We start from the raw sequence: 20382 nt of genomic DNA, 5'->3' as shown, positions 1-20382 counted from the left end.
TGCCTGTCTTTATACAAAAGAAACCAAACAATTGTTGATCGAGACTTACCGATAAAAAAAAAAAAAAGTCTTGCATGCGATTCTATGCATACTGGCATTATCAAATTGAACTGAATTAAGGACTTTCAGATTTCAATTAAATTTTTATCTGATATATGCACTTAAATGCCCAATAAGTTAACCTTAACAGATGAACCCATTACCAAATATAATAAAATCCACACTGCAACCAAATATGAGAGCCAGCCTTTTAACCTTATAAGCTTGGTTTAAACTACCTTGCGTGAGATTCCTTAGAATTTGAGATTCCTCAAATGCACCCTGCTTGGAATGATGTGCATGTGCTCAGGAATGTGAAGATGAATGAATGACAACAGAAATCTGTCAAGAGCTGTGATAGAGATCTACACAAGACTTCTTAATCCTATAGGTAGAAAATGACTAAAGTCAAGTGCAGACAAATATGGACTAGTAGTGCTTGATGTTTTTGGTATGTTTTTAGACCTGATCTGCATGTATAGGGAAACACAGGAAGACAGACTCTCCAATACTTGTTCAAAAACATGGCATGCAGTGATGACCAGAAAGGTTTTTTATTTTTAAATCGGGAGATTTCAAACTAAAAATCTGTTTTAATATTTATCATATCCAATCCATTTTAACAGTCATTATAATGGTCTGATCTCTGTCTGGTGAAGATTAAATGAGCTCTCACAGACATTTGCACAAAACTGATGAAACAAGGGGGAAAAAGCAACTCATCTGCAAGTTAAAAGCAATTAGTTAAACAACAAAAGATAACAAATAACAAGTAAAGCACTAACAAAGCATTTCCTTTCAATGGCTTGTGTTTTGAATTATCTTAAAACAAAGTTATGACTTTTTAAACAAAATTGCACCAGTGTATATTTCTAAGGTACATGCAGACATTATTTGCAGAGACAAAAATCCTCCAACATAGATGAGAAAACAAAACTAAACAAAAAAATTCTCATAGCTGGAATTCTAGATCTTGAGCATTGTTAAAGTGTAGACTTCTTGAGGGAAATAAGTCCACTTTTATATAATGAGCTGGGAAGATTGAGATCAGGTCTAGGCAAACAAAGGCATCTTAGTTCAAAAGTTTATGATAAAAAAAAAAATAAAAAAAATTAAGATAGACCCAGCAAACTTTTTACTCTAGATTAAAGAGGGAGTAGTGATACCAAGCATTACCACTGACACTTGGCAGGATTTATATAACACCTTTTGCAAGATGAAAACATTGCATAAACTGTCTCTTTATATCACCTCTAATTCAGTCAATATGAATTTACTACCAAACAGGCTACTCTTACACCTTCTTAAATATATAATGGCATGTTTTGGGGAAAATGGTTTAAAAGAATAAGGATCCATAACTCTCTCTTGAAGAGAGATCTGTATTCAGATGACTACAAATACAACCAAAACAAAACCGGAGACTAGATCTAGCTTCCAAAGCCAAAGAAGCCTCTGAAGTAGCCAGTGATGCCACCCTTGCCCTTCTGCTCAACCTTGTCATCAAGAGGTGGAAAAGCCACATGGTTGAGAGCCAGGTCAAAGAAGAGAGGCTTGCAAGGAATTGGCTGGAAGTCTGGAGGGAACTGCACCAGATTGGGCTGCTTGCTCAGGAGGGTGGGATCTAGCCGGAAATTTTCCAATCGATCAGACAGAGGCTGTAGATAAACCAGAAACACAGCTCTTGAATTCAAAGACAACAAAGAATGTGCTCACAGAACTCAAATGAAAATGCAAACACCCTGCAGGCATGGTCACTATGAACTAGAAAGAGATGTGTAAAGATTCTTTAGATATGCAGGTTTGGAATGATTTGAAGGAGATATCTCTATTATCTCATCTATGAACTATTCCTTTAAAACAAGCCCAGCCCTACTGCAGGACACCATGAACCACACACACACACACAAATCTGCCAAGCAACATTCCGCTGTTCTACCCCTCCTCCACTTGTGTATATGAGTATCAGTTAAAAGTCAGCATGCCTTATCTAAAACAGTAAAGTAGACATGATCTTGAGCTTGTAAATAACAATTAGGGCAAACTAATAATGCCCAAAAAAGGTAAACTGAAAAATTGTCTGGAAATATTCAATGAAGTCTTTCCATTTGCCCTCTCTTACCGTGTTGTCTTTAATCTGCTGCTGTGTGGGCACCTCAGCAACATCATCTGTGTCTAAAACATAAATACAACAGTCACAGTTAGTTGCAGCTAATGAAGCTTTCAAAACATATGGCAACTGTGTCTGACTTTTTGGATGAAGGCGGAAGGTCAATAAAGTGACTGTTTCTGGCTCATTAAGAATGACTGGTCCCTTGTGGAATGGAAGTGGCTGCAGTCATGTATACCCACCTAAGATGGCTGCAGCTTGAAGGGAGTACTTCTCAGCATTGACCTCAGCAATCAGCTCCTGGACATCAGGAAGATCCTGAGAGAAAGGAATGCAACAGCATGAGGGCTAAACTGAGTAGAGCCCATTAAATTTCACAATCTTTTTGACTTAGAATTGTGAAGCTGAAAGTAAAACTTTGGCTTAAGGTAATGACAGACTAAACTAAACTGTACACAACTAAAAAGTACCAGGGTATTTTGGAAATGGAAATAATTTATGGATAAAGATATCAAATGTTTAATCAATCTCAGGATTTAAACTTTAGGAGCAAAAACAATGTTACATAATAAATTGGCAAGTTTGAGTTATTTCTGTAAATTAAACTATCCATTTCAATTAACCAATTAAAAACTAAAGATTTTATTAAAATGTTTTAGTAACAATATTTTAGGTACAAATTGATTATTCTTGTATTGGTACATAAATCTTATTCTGTTACTTAAAACAGTGAAAAACTGTGGAACACATGCCTTAATTTTTTTTTTTTTTTTTTGTATTTTAATTCTAGTATTAAACATTCTGATTTAAATTGTCTACAATTAAGGCTCTGGAAATTGTCCGTACCTATAACACAATAGCTGAGTCCACACCAACTATAACGATAACAACAATGAAAACGCCGGACAACACTTTTGACCACTACTCTGTATATAATCTGATACCATCACTATGCCATGGTGCCATCTCAATTTCTTAAGGGAAGTGATATGTGGTGTTTGGTACCTTAAGGCTATTATTGAGGCTCTTGGCTTTAGACTGGACCTCTCTGGTATATTTCAGAACTCTTTCATACAGAACCAGAGCTTCACTCCATTTCTTCACCAGAACATAGGACTGAGCTATATAGAAACACCTGTTCAGAGTGCAACGACACAAGCATTAAAAAAACTATTCAAACAGAGAAAAAAAAAAAAATATCTAAATGAAAGATCATGTATGCAAGTACACAAAGGCCCTGTTTCTGGTATTAAGATATTTTGAAACATTGTAAACCTCATTTGCACCTGAATTAAGAACTGAACTCTTCTGATCGGCCCACCAAAAATCCACTTTAATACCAGGTGGAAACGGGGCCATAAATGAAAGCAGTTTTGTAGACTTAAATCAATGGAGGTGGCATTAAACTCACCTGTAAGCCTTGTAGACCAGAGTCTTGAGTGCCACTTCTTTCTGGAAGGTGTGATCTTCCTCTAGACCCTGCAGTGATGACAGCTCAGCAAGACTCTGGAAATGAAAGACATAGTATAAAAAGAAAAGAAATGAGAAGGAAGAGAGGCATAACAGGCATACTGTTCAACTGTGTGATGCGTCATGCTTTAACTACTTCCCTGGATCCTTTGCTATTGTCTATTATGCACAATTCCAGTTCAAGACCATTAACTCTAAAATGTAAAAGTCAGTTTTATGAAAAGGAACATCACTTTCATGTGAATATTTGTAAGGGTGTAACAATTTTGTTCCACAATATATCATGATAGAAGATGTGACATTATGCATTATGGATGCGAAAAATGAATTACGATAGTGTTAATCATAAAACCATTTAATAAAAAAAAAAAAAAAAAAAAAAAAAAGTCTTCACAGCCTACAACAGCTAAAGAACCAAAACCTACAAAGACACTGACAATAGAATAAAAATGTCATATTTAAATGATATATATATTTTTTTTCATCAAATTACAAACGCACACACGCAGTATAGACACGCACTCCGAACATGTACACGTGCATAGAAACTTGTAAATAGTTTTGCAACTGAAAAGCTACACAACATTTCAGTAGCAAGGTAATAACATCACTGTTTTTGAAGAAGTTAAACTTATAGCTTCACAATTTGTAGAGACGCTGCTGCCAAACACTGTTGCACAAACTCAGGTAATTCACACTTAAATGTAGTCATTAGAGAAAGAGAGAGATTCTCTACATACCAATGGCTCAAGCCTATGTTACTAGCTCTAAACTGTCTTGGAATTAGCAATGGAGGCATGGGATGAAACACATAAGAAATTGGTTATCCAAAAGATGTTTTTTTCCTGCATTGAAAATATTTTTTATATTTATTTTTGGCCATCAAAATTAATCTGTCCCGCCAAAGATTTATTTCATCATTTAATGTGACAATACTTGTCTTGGAGTGTAAATGCAAAATATAGAGTGGTGCAGGTATGACGTCAGAACCCGGAATCTAATTAGCCGCTGGTTCCTTTGAGATTTTTGTTTTGGATTTTATAATGGTGTTTTTCATAACTTGATAGCCTAATAGTTAGATGCTTTGTTCTACAACATACACTGCACACACTCACAACTGGTCTTATCTAGTTATTAAAAAAAAAAAAAAAAAAAAAAAAAACACGTACATTTTCAAACATTCAAACATTATGTCTCTAAATTAGCGTTCTCTCTATGCGTGTGTGTGTAATTTACATTGTAGAACAAAACTTCCAAGTATAGTCAAGTTATGTTTACCACAGTGTTTATTTTACTCAAATCAAATAATGAAACCCATTATAAAACCCCATAGGAAAATCTTGAAGTAACCAGCAGGGGAATTAGCCTTCCGGGTTCTGATGTCTTAACAGCACCATTATAGACCTGCCACTTTTTCTATGTAATGCAAAGACTTTGACTGTTGTTCATTTTATTATTAACTTTTCAAATTAGTCATTTAGTGATTTTTACCACCTATAAATTCACAGATTTTTAAATATAAAATAGTTCAAAGCACTGCTTTATGATCTGTCCTGACAGTGATTATTTTTTATTTCATAAATCAGGGATGCAAACAGGTAAGGAGGAAAAAGGTAAGAACATCGTGTGGGGCAGGGGAATGCTCTGCACTGATTTTTAAAAAAAAGATTTATATGCTTATTTGTTACTTAAAGGGATTTTAAAAAAAAAAATGTATTACCTTATATGTTTAATAAATAGGATAAGCTAATATTACAAACTGTTTCTTTGCATTTATTTTGGATTTATTGTCAGTACTGGGCTTGCAGTTCACATGGATAGGGTACTGTGTAGAGTTGTCAAAAAGTACTGACTTCGGTACTGAAATTTTAAAAATGTGAGTGATGTTGAGTGGATTCGTAAACACCTCTGATTGACCATTGTGTTCATGCTCTCCTCACATGTGTCTGTGATTGGCTATAATGATCAATGCAAGGGAGCATTTGAAAGCACACGGAAGTGTTTGAATTTGAAAGCAGGAGCTGGAGCTTTTGAAAGCAGCCTTCTATCTGCGGACTGGTCCATGATAAGACGTCTGCTTTCAAACTCTGTGTGTATCTGTGTAAGCGCTCGTTGAAGAGCTTCATTGACTATTTACAACATTTTTCAAGCATTGATCTTTGAAGCCAATTACAGACATATCCGATGAGCACATCAACACAATGGCCAATCACAGGTGTTAACGAATCCGCTCGAAGCGTCATTTTTAAAATTTCAGTAGCAACTTTGTACCGCAGTCAGTACTTTTGACAACTCTAGTACTCTGTAACTGTGAGTGTGGATGACTGTGTTCATCTGCCATGAACGAAGATCATTTTTGACCAAAGAAAAATCTTGCAAGAGTTTTTAAGACAAATCTGACTACTGTCTTGAAATAAAACATTTGAATATTGTCTTGAGGTGTGGTAACTCTAGTACAAGCAGAATTATTGACTCCAGCCATTATTAGACAAAATAAGGCACAGCCGAGGTGTAACAGCCACCAGGGGCGCAGGAGACATTTTCAAAGTGAGGGGGACCAAACTGCGAATGAGCACCGTGATGCGACCGCAAAAGGCACTTTCACTTTCACGATCAAAGTGCACGCCACTGATAAGCATTGAAATGCAGTATTACAGTATACACATACCAATGAAACGCACAGATCTCCTCTCGTGCGTCCTCCACTGGATGAGGCAATATCAATTTCGTTTCCATTTCAGATATCTCTTTTATGGATGCCATCAATGCTTTTGCCTTTCAAGATGTAATTACCGAAATCAAAACAGTCCATAAACTATAAATCCTCATGAAAACGTCAGTCAAGCCAGCTCGCGCGTCAACCTGAGAGACCAGCCTCTTACCTTAAAGTGTCAAATTTCTCGGTTTCTGAACGGACAGTTTGGCCTGATTGACAAACGCTAACGTTCGGGCATGATTTGTATACCATCGACCTGTCCTAAAACGTTAGCACGCTTTGATCGATGGTTTGGAGATCATGTGTTTCTCCGTTTGAGAGCGCATTTCCTGTTCACATCCGCGACAAAACAGCTGATTATTTACGAACGAAAGCTCACAGAAACGTGAAAATGGTCTCATTTGAAAGAAAATATCCCTGGACTATGACCTGTTAGATGAGTGGGTGGCCCTTCACTGCATTTCAGGACACATTCATGACAGATGAGCTTGTACACTACACAAAGCGATGTAATCCCGTGTTTTTGAATGCATTTCTTTTATTAGCAATAGTTTAGTGGTTCTGCATTTTTTCCTTTGATACCATATTTTAAAACAACGATAATATCGGTTTCTTTCAAAGATTAGAATGTCCACATGATTTTTACATTGTGTTCAGAGATGTATTGTCCTAGAATGTTAGATTCAGTAAAAATGTTTGATTACACCTTATTTTAGGGTGCCCTCATTACAGTGTAATTATGCAACTAACTACAGAGTAATATTAACAACATGTACATAGGGTTAGGATAAGGGTTCGGTTTTGAGGTAGTTGCATGCAATTATGCACAACATTGTAATTACTATAGTTAATAAATGTACTAAATTCATGTAACAAGTACACTTTAATATAAAGTGTTACCAGATGTTTATATATATGAAGAATGTTTCATCTCTGAACCTGCAGGATGATGTCATAGAGTCGTATCAGGTCCTGTGGTCGTGGTCCTCTCTTGTTTTCATCAGTCTGTGGCTCCTTCAGTTTAGTTTGCAGCGCATGAGCCATGCTCTCATTCCTCTTCACCACCGTCCACAGCTTGATATATGTCAGGTAGCTGCATGCAGGTATGTATAAAGACACACATACATAACTGTCAAGCATCACCGCATAGTAGTTTTTTTTTTTTTTTTTTTTTTTTTTTTTTTAAATGCCTCGTTTCCACTGAGCGGTACGGTTCGGTTCGGTACGCATTTTTTTCCGTTTCCATTGTCAAAAGTTGTGAATGGTACCCTAATTCCGAACCGTACTGTACCACTTTTTTGGGATCCTTTCGTTGGGGTACCAAGCACAACAGTACCGTACCAAAAGGGTGGAACTACACTCTGCAGAACGTTGATTGGTTGACAGAGAATCGTCACTTGCGTGGCTACAAGGGGAATGACAACAACACAAGAGGCGCCACACACAAACGTGGTTCAGACAATGCGTGCATTAATTATCTTCACTTCATGTACGCTATATAACAAAACAAAATATAAAACACAACCCTGCCTCTTTTCGTTTTTATTTAAAAAATATGAAACCTATTAATGTGCGGTTCAGGCAAATGTGCATATTATGTACTCTGATTATCTTCACTGTATGTAGCCTATAATAAAATGAAATAACACAAAACAACCTTCTCTTTTTGTTAAACGTCAGTTTTAATTATCAATAATAACCATTATAAATAAAATATGAGAAGCTATAGGCTACAATAAGAAATAAAGACAAGCAAACAATTCAGTCAAACGTACAGCGCACGACAACGGTAAAGTTAAATAAATATATAAAGTTATAAAACTTCATTTTCCCCTCGGCCAAAACGATTTGCCCGGGAACAAATTATAAATTCATGAGACCAAAAATTGCCCGTTATACACAACATGAATGATATCTTGTTTTTAACCATTACAGAGACATCATAGCTAGCAGCGAATGTCAGAAGGATTAGCCGAGGTACAGCTGCTCTCGGCTGGGTACATGAGCACCGAGCGCCCGGTGATCGCCTGGATCTCACAACTCCGACAACGCCAGATCAAATTTTCAAATAGGCGCTCTCTTTATAAATTAACCACAGATTTGAGATTTAAACAACTACATTCTCGCCTGAAAAACTTTTAAAACTACTTTTAATTACACAGTAAAATAGTTTTTAAATTACGCGGGTTTTCTCCTCCGCTTGCTGGTAGGTGCTGCGGCATGGACGTCTGAACTTTGCAATCTTTGTATTCTGAAACGCCGAATGCAAAACTCGTCTTCTTTTTGTGACAGACAGCCTCAAGCCGAGAAGCAAAAACAAGATCTGCTGTAGTATGTCCTCCATTGTTGTTTACTATATCGTTTTCTTCTTCGCGCGAGAATGACGTCGATCACTATTTTCCGGCTACACCACGCCTATCAAGTAAGGGTACTGTTTTCAGTGGAAACGCAAGCCTGATCAAGGTGTACCGCTCCGAACCGTACCGAACCGAACCGCTCAGTGGAAACGAGGCATAAATCAGCTGTCATATTAACCTATGCAGTTGTCACACTAACCTGTGCAGGTATTGCAGATTAGACACCTTGCCACTCTCAGCACCTTCTGTTGCTCTTTCTCTCTGCTTCTGTTGAGACAAAAAAAATAGCTTCACATTTCTAATAATATAAAAGATGTCTGTTTTACATTGATGTGGGATTCTATCAAACAAACAAAAACTGAAAAATTTCATTAGTTTATAGTCAGTTGTGCTGTTTAAGAGAAAAGATGGTAAGATGTGGCTGCACATGTAAAAATCAAATCCACTTCCTTATGAAAAAGCCTATCCTAATGAGCTATTCATGTGAACAGTTTATATCTTAAGTTTATGTAATCACGTGAGAAAAAAAAAAAGTGTGATGTGTCAAAATATTGGAACTGTGCATTCATCTCTGCAGTGTAATAGGCCTTTTACTGTCTATTGTGTTGTTCATATTGATAAAAAAAAAGTTATTAATTACTAAAAAGAAAAAAACATAAGCTGCCTAAAATTTATATAAAGTATTTTCTATTCCCGTTCCTAACCCCACCCCAAAATATAACCATCGCAGAAACCTTCCAGAATGTTTTGAATTTTAGCAAAACATTGTTTACACATTGTCTGCATAAACCATATTTACATTTTAATGCCATTGTAATTCTATACATAGGGTGACATGGGGTAAGAAATTAGATCCTTGGGGTAAGATGACCTTTGTATTTCAACTCAATTGTCAAAATAAAATTTTAAATACACTAGTTTTTTAGCTTGGAGTACCCCCTGAAGGGATTACCATCCTTCTGCGTACCCCCCTCTCTTCCACTTAAGCCGGGGACACACCTAACGATTGTAAGGCCGATTATGAATGTAATTTGATACTTACGACTGATCATGTCCAATCGCGCCGAGTCAGAGCCAGTTGCGTTCAGTCGGTGTTTACAGTTGGTGCTTAAAATCGTGCAGTGTGCTGCGTCTAAAGATTCTAGTCTTAGAATATTAGAAACAGTCATTGCCAGTCCTCCTCACAAAGATTCTTCTCAAATTTGATAATTCCCACTTCTGAAGTAGTGGTTGCGAGCAAATTCGCGTTAAATTTTTTTCAAGGAAAGTCATCTTCACAATTGAGAATGAGAATTACGTCACACTCCGCGTTGCATTTTGGGAAGGCGCCGCCATATTAGCAGGAAAATATTTTTACCTACCGAGTCTTAGACTGGTTAGTGATGTCAAGCAGTTTCTCTAAATAATGCTGCTTGCTAATAACTTAAATTTAAAAATTTGCTTTTAATTGCTTAAAGGGTCTGAACTCTTGCACTGTGCCGCACTGACACCATAAACAGCATACCACGGACAGAAAACCATGAGCCCAGAATATGAATGCAACACTTAATTACACGTGTTTTCCTCCCATAAAGAAAAAGACAGTGCCAATAAAATAACAAACTTAGTAAACTCTATACTAATAAAGCCCAACAAATTTGGGTTGTGCCGATATTATTAAATTAAGCAACGTTTCTCAAAAGTCTTCTATGTGACGAAAACGCTCGTGAATTTAAACACTCAACTTTACTTTATTAGTATGATGTTTACTGAGTTTGGTCTGTTAATATCACTGTCTTAGTAAGTTACATTAAGCCCCATTAAGCATTTTAGAAGGTCCCTTGGCAACGCTCGGCGGTGTTATTTAGTCTCTCCTGATAGAGCCACTTTCTTTTCACTTCGTCATTATCATTTCATTACAAGAAACTGTGGCGTATCGCAAAATTGCAAACAAATATCACGCTATTTCTCTCGGTCTGACCGTCTCACTGTCAAAGTAACCATGGCAACGGATAGCGTATCCTGCTAATATGGCGACGCCTTCCCGAAATGCAACACTGTGACGCAACATTCTCATTCTCTATAGCGATGAGAGCACGTGAAGGCAGCATAATATTTGCGACCGCTAACGTCTCTGTTTCCTTGGAGACTGTGTCAGGATTGTAAACAAGAGGCGAAATGGCGTCAAAAAAGTTTGCAACATAAAAACACATTGGACAACCAGTATGGAAGAAAAACTGGTTGAACTCTGGCAAGAGTACGAATGTCCATACAACATATCTTCGAAGGAATACCATAATAGAAGTGATAAGGAAAGAAGCTGGGCTGCTATTGCGGAAGCTTTGAACGTGTCAGGTAATGTACAGGGCCGGATTATCCATAGACGGCATTGGGCGAGTGTCCTGGGGCACCAGCCAATCGGGGGGCAACAAGTGATAAAGATAATGACTAGACTTTTTTTTATTTATTTTTTTTATCATGTTTTGTATATATATTATTTATCTGGAAAGATACGGATACAAAATTAACATTTAATGATACAATATATACAGAGAGAATATAAAGAGCTATGCCCCTTTGATCGCGAAAGTGAAAGTGCCCTTTGAGCATAGGCGTAATTTGCTGGTGGGACATGTCCGCACCACTTTTTGAAAGATCTCGCGGATATCTAATACAAAAGAAACACCTCTAGCTGATTATCAATTTGTGTTAATTATAGGCGATCTGGCGCTGGGATGTGTTGTTTTTGAAATCATGTTGAGTGCTCGTTGTCGCTGTTATCAGAGGCGCAACAGTTGCTTAACAACGGCCGACACCACCGGAGTGCAAGCTCTAAAAATAGATTAATTTAACAGTTACTAACCTCAAATTCTCTCTGTAGAGAACAAAGTCCATGTTGCCTCTCCAGCCAGGACCTTACCCATACCCTGCACGTTTTTCCTCTTTTTTTGTTATTTTCCGCACAAATATAGCTGCAGATGAAGAGCGCCAGCTGTTTGTTTACATCCATTTTCAAGATCCCGCGCACAGTGTGTTGCTTAGCAGCGGTCTCAATCGTAAACGTTTGTGTTCTTCTCCGACTGTCAACGATTAAAATCGGCTCCAGTCGAAGGAAACAATCGGTATGTGTGTTCAGTTCAGTCTTAGAATGTTACAGCTAATCGTTAGGTGTGTCCCCGGTTTAGAGTGCAGTCACACCTTTACTATTAAGGGACAATAAACTGGCCACTAATTTGTCCCCTAAATTGATTTTCCAGGGCATATTTTTATCTTTATGAATACAACTTTATAAATGTAACCCCTTAAAGTTTTACAGTGTTATATGAGTTCAATGCAGTACCGTAGTTTTCCTGTAGGGGTCACTGCATGATCTGGTTAATAGAGGTGTAAAGATTTAGAGAAGAAGACTGATTGTAGCTGGTACGCACAAGGTGATCAAGCGCTGCATTTGAAATATTATATCTTCATTAAAAGTACTTTCTGATGTTTTAAAATTGTAAACTTTTCATATAAATTGTTACAGTATGTTCACGAGTTTCAAAACGGATTCGAATTCACATTGATGTCGATTGAGAAGTTATTTCTGCAAACTCTGGTGAGTTTCTATGTTAACAGAAATGTTAAGTCGATGTTTTAAACTGATTTAATGATCAGAAAGGATTGTATATATATTAGTGTACGGAAAAAAAAACAGTCAGAGTTAAAAGAAGTTTATTGAAAATGTTTTTTTTGTGTTTCAATACACTTTTTGTAAATGGATATTAGGGAAACGGATAAATTTTATTCTTGTTAAATGTATTTTATGATGTTCCCTGTGTATATGGAGGAAAAAGATGATTTAGATGTGAAAAGTGAGTATTTTGAGATGCAGATGATCAACCTGTGTGTTAAACAGATTTATCCGTGCGTTTATTATGCTCACGTGTATTGATGTTAAATTGCTAAGCTAACACGTGTGAGTGAAGCCTGTGAGTAATGCTTCTGATGATTTATTTACTCATATGGAGTTTGTGACAAGCTAATGTGAATCTTTAGAGATGTTAACTCTGAATTGTGTTGTTTGTGTAGACTGTTTTTTTATTGCCTGATTCCATCCTGTGACCTGATCAACTGTGAGCTTACGTGATCTACGGCGAGCCAGACCCTGTGATTCTGTGAAGGCCTTATTGCTGACGTTCAGCTCGAACCTGTTTGCATCGCTGGATTCTTTCAGTTACAGCTAAGCTGTTACTTTGCACACACACTACCCGGGTAGTAAGAAAAAAAAAGGCCTTATACATACATTCATATTTTTACACTACACACCAACTTGTGAAAGAACCAGGAGGACTTTTGGACAATTTTTTCTTCTTTTTTTTTCTTTTTTTTTCTTTCTCGGACCTGTTTTGCACAACCTGGACTAAATATTGTATTTTTCCCATTCCAGCAGTGTGGTGAGATACAGCAAAATATTAACCTGTTTCTTCCTTCTATTATTTTTTTTGTTACATGTACAATAAATTTGCTGGCTGTTAGCTGCTTTATACAATTTGGCCCAAAATTCATTCTTATCCTCCCAAGAGTCGAACCTAGCCCTATAACTATTCAGAGTAATATAACATAGTGTCATACTGACAACTGTTGCCGTGTTACACCACTTTTTGTGGCGAGTACAGCCAGGAGGATAATTACAGCCTGAGCACAAGTTATTTGATTTTGATATTTTTTTATTATTTTCTGTAAAAGCTTTGCAAATCAAAATGAGTGTTTCAGATATTGAGAGACGCTACAATGTCAAAGCGAAATGTGCTGTGTGTGTGTTAGGCATTACCGATACAGATGCCGATAATGAAATTGCTGACACCCTTACAAAATATGGAGTTGTGGTAAAAGTAGTGAGAGTAGCCCCCAGTACTGTACAGTCAGGGCAATCTACTGTAGTAGTAGAGTTTGATACACACACTCCTGTTGCACTCATGGAGCCTGATTTCCCCCTAGAGATAAAAAATGTGCGAAACCCCACAGTTACTTGGCATGTAGATAGTGTCAAAGTGTTGGCCCCACTCACTAAACAGTCACATGCCCAAGCTGAACATTCTTCTCTGGATTCAAGTGAGAACAGTTGCGATGATGTGACATCAGATATGACATCTTCTGACCACAGCACGTCCATCCTGAAAAAATATAAAAAGAAATCGCAGTCTAAAAGATCAAAAATGAAATCTGATCCAGTAGTGAGGAAAAAGACTCCAAAGTCTGCAATGGATGCACTTACTCCTGATGAATTAAACCCACCTGAGGTGCAACGCATAGTTGTTGAACATGTCATTAAAAATGACGCTTCTGCAGTGCAGGCACATTCAAAATGGCTGCGTTCCTTCTCTGGCCGAGTTCCAAAACCCCCAGGTGAAGCCGATTTTGATACATGGTGCCTCCATGTTGACCTTTTGCTTCAAGATTCTCTCCCTCCAGATGTTCAGCGGAGGAGGATCCTTGAAAGTCTCTTACCACCAGCCTCAGATGTGGTCAAGCAACTTGGTTCCGCTGCCCCTCCACAAGATTATGTGAAACTTCTTGATTCTGCTTATGGGCTGGTGGAGGATGGCGATGAGATCTTTGCCAGGTTCTTAAATACTCACCAGGACACGGGCGAGAAGGCTTCTGACTACCTACAGAGACTGCAGACCACCCTTAGCACTGCTGTCAGGCGGAATGGAGTAAAGCAGTCCTCTGCAAATCGCCACTTACTGAAACAGTTCCAGCGTGGGTGCTGGGATCATTCCCTGATACTTACCCTTCAGCTTGAGTCTAAAACAAAGACACCACCTGACTTTGCTGAGCTGTTGTTACTTCTCAGAACTGAAGAGGACAGAAGAGCTGCAAAACTTGATAGGATGCAGCGACACATAGGTGGCTCAAAGCATAAGGTTACAAGTCACACACAGTTTGCTACTGATGTCTCTGCTTATGGCGACCCTGGTGTGTTGCAAGCTTGCCTGTCTGAAACTGAGGCATTGAGAAAGCAAGTGGCTGATCTGCAAATACAGTTAAAGTCCTCCAAGTCTAAAAAGAAAGAAGGACGTGAGCCCAAGTTAGTGGAAAGCTCAAAAGTCATGCCAGCTAAAGCAGAAATAAATGTGCAGCAAGTAACAAGTAAACCTCCAAAGCCATGGTTCTGCTTTAGATGTGGAGAAGATGGCCATGTAGCCAGACTATGCGAAGGCTCCATTAACAAAGCCCTAGTAGACCAGAAGTACAAAGAGCTTAAAGCCAAACAGGATGACTGGACAAGGAGGAACGGAATGCCGTTAAACCGGTTCGGGTTTCAGTAATGGGACATACTGGGGCCCTTTGCAGAAAGAAACGTCCCAATAGATTGAATGGAGATAGAATAGAGAGTCAAGCCCATTCCAGTGTTTCAGCCAATGACATTGAGTTAAGTCCTAACATTATAGGTCCCAGATGCACTGCTGAAATTGTCATTGAAGGGAAACCCTGTATGTCTCTTCTCGATTCAGGGTCACAGGTGACAACTGTCTCCAAGTCATTCTATGACACTCACTTGTCGTCCCATCCAATCCTCTCTCTAGATAATCTCATTGAGGTTGAAGGAGCTGGAGGGCAAACTGTGCCCTATTTGGGCTACATCGAAGTGAGCATGCATTTCCCTGAAGATATCACTGGAAAAGCTGAAACTGTCACCACGCTAGCACTCGTCACTCCTGACTACAAATTCAATCTTGAAATCCCAGTACTTATTGGCACTAACACTCTAGATGCTTTGTTCAAGTCCTGTGTCACAAGCAGTAAAGGCCATGCTATTTTCAACAAGCGACATCCATACTCCCCTTTTGTCCAGAACCTGTTGCGCAGATACACAATTGATCGACAAAATGGCAAAGTTGGCCAAGTCAGATTTAAAGGGAAACAGAACGCCAGAATACCTGCTGGTCAAAAGGTAGTCCTGGATGGATATGTTAGAGGCGTGTCTACAGCCGGAAATTCTCCCCTAGTGGTAGAGCCGTGTGCTCACTCCAGTCTCCCAGGTGGTTTGCTTCTTTGCAGTTATGTCCTCACAAGTCCCAGAAGATCATCATTCAAAGTTCCTATCCTTCTTCAGAATGAAACCGCTCATGAAATCACCCTTCCGAGAAAATGTCGCTTAGCCGAGCTTTATGTTCCATCTGCTTTGTCTTCGCTGAAGGACACCTCTGTTGGTCAGAAAGAGCCAGATGTTCCACCTGCCTCCATGGTAGTTAGCTGCAATGCCATGTGTTCTACCAGCCCTGATAACAAGATCACTTTCGATTTCACCAACTCGCCTCTCTCTGAAGAATGGAGGAACAGAATTGCAGAAAAGCTCAATTCCATTCCTGAGGTTTTTGCTATGAATGATCTTGATTATGGACACACCATGGCAGTTAAGCACAGAATCCGCCTCTCTGACCCAACCCCTTTCAAGCAGAGAGTAAGGCCCATCCATCCTTCTGATTATGAGGCTGTTAGACTTCACCTTCAGGAACTCCAGGACGCAAACATCATCCGTGAGTCTGAAAGTCCATTCGCTTCACCCATAGTCGTCGTGAAGAAGAAAAATGGTTCCATTCGGCTCTGCGTGGACTATAGAAAGTTAAATAATCAAACAATAAAGGATGCGTATGCACTGCCAAATATTGAAGAGACATTCTCCGCCTTAACAGGATCCAGATGGTTTTCTGTTATGGACTTGAAATCAGGGTACTATCAAGTTGAGGTTGAAGAAGAGGACAAATATAAGACAGCGTTTGTGACACCCATGGGATTCTGGGAGTTTAACCGGATGCCACAGGGGGTGACGAATGCTCCCAGCACCTTTCAGCGTGTTATGGAGAAATGTGTGGGCAGCCTCCATCTGAAAGAAGTTCTTGTGTTTCTTGATGATCTAATTGTTTTTTCAAGCAGCCTAGAGGAACACGAGGAACGACTCATGAAGGTCTTGAACAAATTAAAAGAGTTTGGTCTAAAGCTGTCCCCAGACAAATGTCGGTTCTTCATGAAGTCTGTAAAGTATCTTGGACACATTGTTTCTGAAAACGGTGTGGAGACTGACCCCGATAAAATCTCAGCACTTACTACCTGGCCGAAACCCACTAACATCAGTGAGCTAAAGTCCTTCCTTGGGTTTACTGGATACTATCGGAGGTTTGTCAGGGACTACTCGAAGATCGCAAAGCCCTTAAATGCACTGACAGCTGGTTACTGTCCACCCCGAAAGAAAAAGGGGTCCAAACCTCTCTCCAATGCTGACTTTAGGAAGCCTTTTGGCAGTAGATGGACAACCGAGTGTGATGTTTCCTTCCAGACATTAATTTCAAAGCTCACTACTGCCCCAGTGTTGGGGTTCGCAAACCCAAAGTTGCCGTATATCCTCCATACAGATGCCAGCCTGCATGGCTTGGGTGCTGCCTTATACCAGGAGCAAGATGGCCACCTCAGGGTTATTGCATTCGCCAGCAGAGGGCTATCAAATTGTGAGAAACGTTACCCCACCCACAAGCTAGAATTTTTAGCCTTGAAGTGAGCAATAACAGACAAATTCTATGATTATCTTTATGGGGCAGAGTTTGTCGTAATGACAGACAATAATCCGTTAACATATATATTGACATCGGCCAAGCTCGACGCTGCTGGGCACCGCTGGCTTGCTTCCTTGTCCAACTTCAATTTCAGCCTTCAGTACCTAGCAGGAAAAAAAATGGTCTGTCCCGGCGACCACACACTCAGCCCGACATCGATTTCAGTTCTAAAACTGAGGATGACCGTATCCACCAATTCATTTCTCAGTTCATGAAAGAGGGAAATGGAACTTCATTCACTAATGAGGCAGTGAAAGCCATTTGCCAGAAACACCATTTGTCTGAGGTGGAAGAAGAGGAAAATTCTTTACCTGCTGCTTTGGAATGTTTGGCCATGAATGCTGATGCCATTCCAGCAGAGTTCTTGCAGGCAGATTTGCTTCCTGGGTTAAGCACTCTCCCCAGAATGTCACCACAAGAGTGGATTGCAGAACAGTCAAGGGACCCCACAATAAGTAGAGTGATTGAGCTCTTGCATAGTGGTAAACGGCTCTCTTATCGTGTCAGACGTCATGAAACCCGAGAAGTTCAGCTGATGCTCAGAGTGATGGATCAATTTATATTCATTGACGGAGTTCTACACAGAAAACGTATGAACAGAGGGAATTTGTCCTATCAACTTGTTCTTCCTCAGAAGTTCAGGGAGATTGCACTTGAAGCCCTGCATGACTCAATTGGTCATATGGGAGGAGAACGGACTTTAGACCTAGTCCGCACACGCTTTTACTGGCCGAGGATGTTCTTCGATGTTGAACGCAAAGTCAATACTTGCGAGAGGTGCATCAGGAGGAAGGCCAAGGCCGAAAGAGCATTCCCCTTAGTTAATATACAAACCAGCAGGCCACTAGAACTTGTCTGTATGGACTATCTCTCTCTAGAACCTGATGGCCGTGGTACGAAGAACATTCTAGTTATCACGGACCATTTTACTAAATACGCGGTGGCAGTCCCTACGGTTGATCAGAAAGCAAAAACTGTTGCCAAAACTCTGTGGAATCACTTCTTTGTGCATTACGGGATTCCAGAACGTTTGCACAGCGACCAAGGTCGTGACTTTGAGTCTGCTGTAATTAAGGATCTTTGTCTCTTGCTAGGGATAAAAAAGACTCGAACGACACCCTACCACCCACGTGGGAATCCCGTAGAGAGGTTTAACCGCACGCTTCTTCAAATGCTAGGTACTCTTGAAGAAGAAGACAAAGTGAGATGGCGTGACCATGTTCAACCATTGGTACATGCCTATAACTGTACCAAGAATGATACAACTGGTTTCTCTCCTTATCAGTTAATGTTTGGGAGACAGCCAAGCCTTCCCATTGATGTGGCTTTTGGTATTACACCAGAAGGAGGGAAGAAAGTCACTCACACAGAGTATGTCAAAAAGCTGCAAGAGAGTTTACAAGAGAGTTACCGGATTGCTGTTGAGCACAGCGAGAAGATGGCTCTTCGTAACAAACAAAGGTACGATTTGAGGGTGAGAGAGTCCACCTTGCATGTTGGGGACCGTGTCCTTGTCAAAAATGTAGGAATAAGAGGCAAACATAAGATTGCTGATCAATGGAGCAAAACAATTTATCAAGTGGTCAAACAGATAAATGAATCTCCTGTTTATGTAGTGAAGCCTCTTACAACGATTGGTCCAGAAAAAACACTCCATCGAGATTTGCTTTTGCCTTGTGGGTTCTTGACTCCCACCAATCCCATGGATGAAAGTGACAGAGGAGAGGAAGCAGAAGTTTTGTCCTACAGACACATTGTTAGAGAATTAATTCAGTTATCCAGATGAAGTCGTCCAAGAACCAGTACAAGACCATGATGCAGAGTTGGATTATTATTTCCCTCAAACCACACAAGACACATCACATCCTACCATAACCATCATTAGAGAATTGCCGTACAATAAAGCAATTACTGAGGATACGATTGGAACTACATTGAATCCTAATGCAAGGCCGTTTGAACCTTCAGGGACTAAAGAAGATCTGCACTTACCTGGAGAAACCCTGACGGAGGATAACTTACCTGGGAAGTCCTTGGAAAAGATGAAACCTGTCAAAGGTCTGAATTCTAAATCCACTGATGAAAATGAGGATGAGTCCAATCAGGAGTTGATTGTTAATGATGCTGAACCTGTTGAGCAAGGAGAGAATAATGAAGAAGAAGAAAACAAAAACAGTGAAACTGTGACTGTGGAGCATGATCTAGAAAATAAAGACGTACCTGCTCAAGAGATTCCAGAGCTCAGACGTTCTACACGACATAGGGAACAACCTGATAGACTGAACTATAAGTCATTAGGAAACCCTTTGGCATTAGTCATGCATTCCTTATTAGAAGGTCTAAACCTAGCTTTCACACGAGCCCTTGAACCTGATACTTTCCCTCAAGTTAGAGTACTAGCACCTGATACTTCTGAACTCTTATAAATTCACTACATGCAGAGACGCATGCAGGTTCAGGAGGGGAGGATGTAACCCCTTAAAGTTTTACAGTGTTATATGAGTTCAATGCAGTACCGTAGTTTTCCTGTAGGGGTCACTGCATGATCTGGTTAATAGAGGTGTAAAGATTTAGAGAAGACTGATTGTAGCTGGTACGCACAAGGTGATCAAGCGCTGCATTTGAAATATTATATCTTCATTAAAAGTACTTTCTGATGTTTTAAAATTGTAAACTTTTCATATAAATTGTTACAGTATGTTCACGAGTTTCAAAACGGATTCGAATTCACATTGATGTCGATTGAGAAGTTATTTCTGCAAACTCTGGTGAGTTTCTATGTTAACAGAAATGTTAAGTCGATGTTTTAAACTGATTTAATGATCAGAAAGGATTGTATATATATTAGTGTACGGAAAAAAAAACAGTCAGAGTTAAAAGAAGTTTATTGAAAATGTTTTTTTTGTGTTTCAATACACTTTTTGTAAATGGATATTAGGGAAACGGATAAATTTTATTCTTGTTAAATGTATTTTATGATGTTCCCTGTGTATATGGAGGAAAAAGATGATTTAGATGTGAAAAGTGAGTATTTTGAGATGCAGATGATCAACCTGTGTGTTAAACAGATTTATCCGTGCGTTTATTATGCTCACGTGTATTGATGTTAAATTGCTA

The 20382-nt window shown here is 39.2% G+C and overlaps 1 protein-coding gene across 2 annotated transcripts in view; it reads right to left on the bottom strand.

The window, feature by feature from the left end:
• Nucleotides 1-213: 213 nt before the first annotated feature.
• The window catches only part of srp68 (signal recognition particle 68), a 65606-nt gene continuing 45437 nt past the window's right edge, over nucleotides 214-20382 (bottom strand). The window contains exons 10-16 of one of the 2 annotated variants that reach the window (XM_067374365.1): nucleotides 8892-8959; nucleotides 7275-7428; nucleotides 3561-3655; nucleotides 3155-3284; nucleotides 2392-2467; nucleotides 2162-2214; nucleotides 214-1697 (exon numbers count right to left, since the gene is read on the bottom strand). In XM_067374365.1, the coding sequence (XP_067230466.1) occupies nucleotides 1470-1697; nucleotides 2162-2214; nucleotides 2392-2467; nucleotides 3155-3284; nucleotides 3561-3655; nucleotides 7275-7428; nucleotides 8892-8959 (804 nt within the window). In that variant the 3' untranslated portion in view covers nucleotides 214-1469. The remainder of the gene's footprint in view (nucleotides 1698-2161; nucleotides 2215-2391; nucleotides 2468-3154; nucleotides 3285-3560; nucleotides 3656-7274; nucleotides 7429-8891; nucleotides 8960-20382) is intronic. The other variant, XM_067374364.1, reaches the window with a different exon arrangement.

This window comes from Chanodichthys erythropterus, chromosome 21, assembly GCF_024489055.1.
Source record: "Chanodichthys erythropterus isolate Z2021 chromosome 21, ASM2448905v1, whole genome shotgun sequence".
Taxonomy (NCBI): Eukaryota; Metazoa; Chordata; class Actinopteri; order Cypriniformes; family Xenocyprididae; genus Chanodichthys; species Chanodichthys erythropterus.
This window is presented reverse-complemented; position numbering and strand designations above follow the sequence as displayed.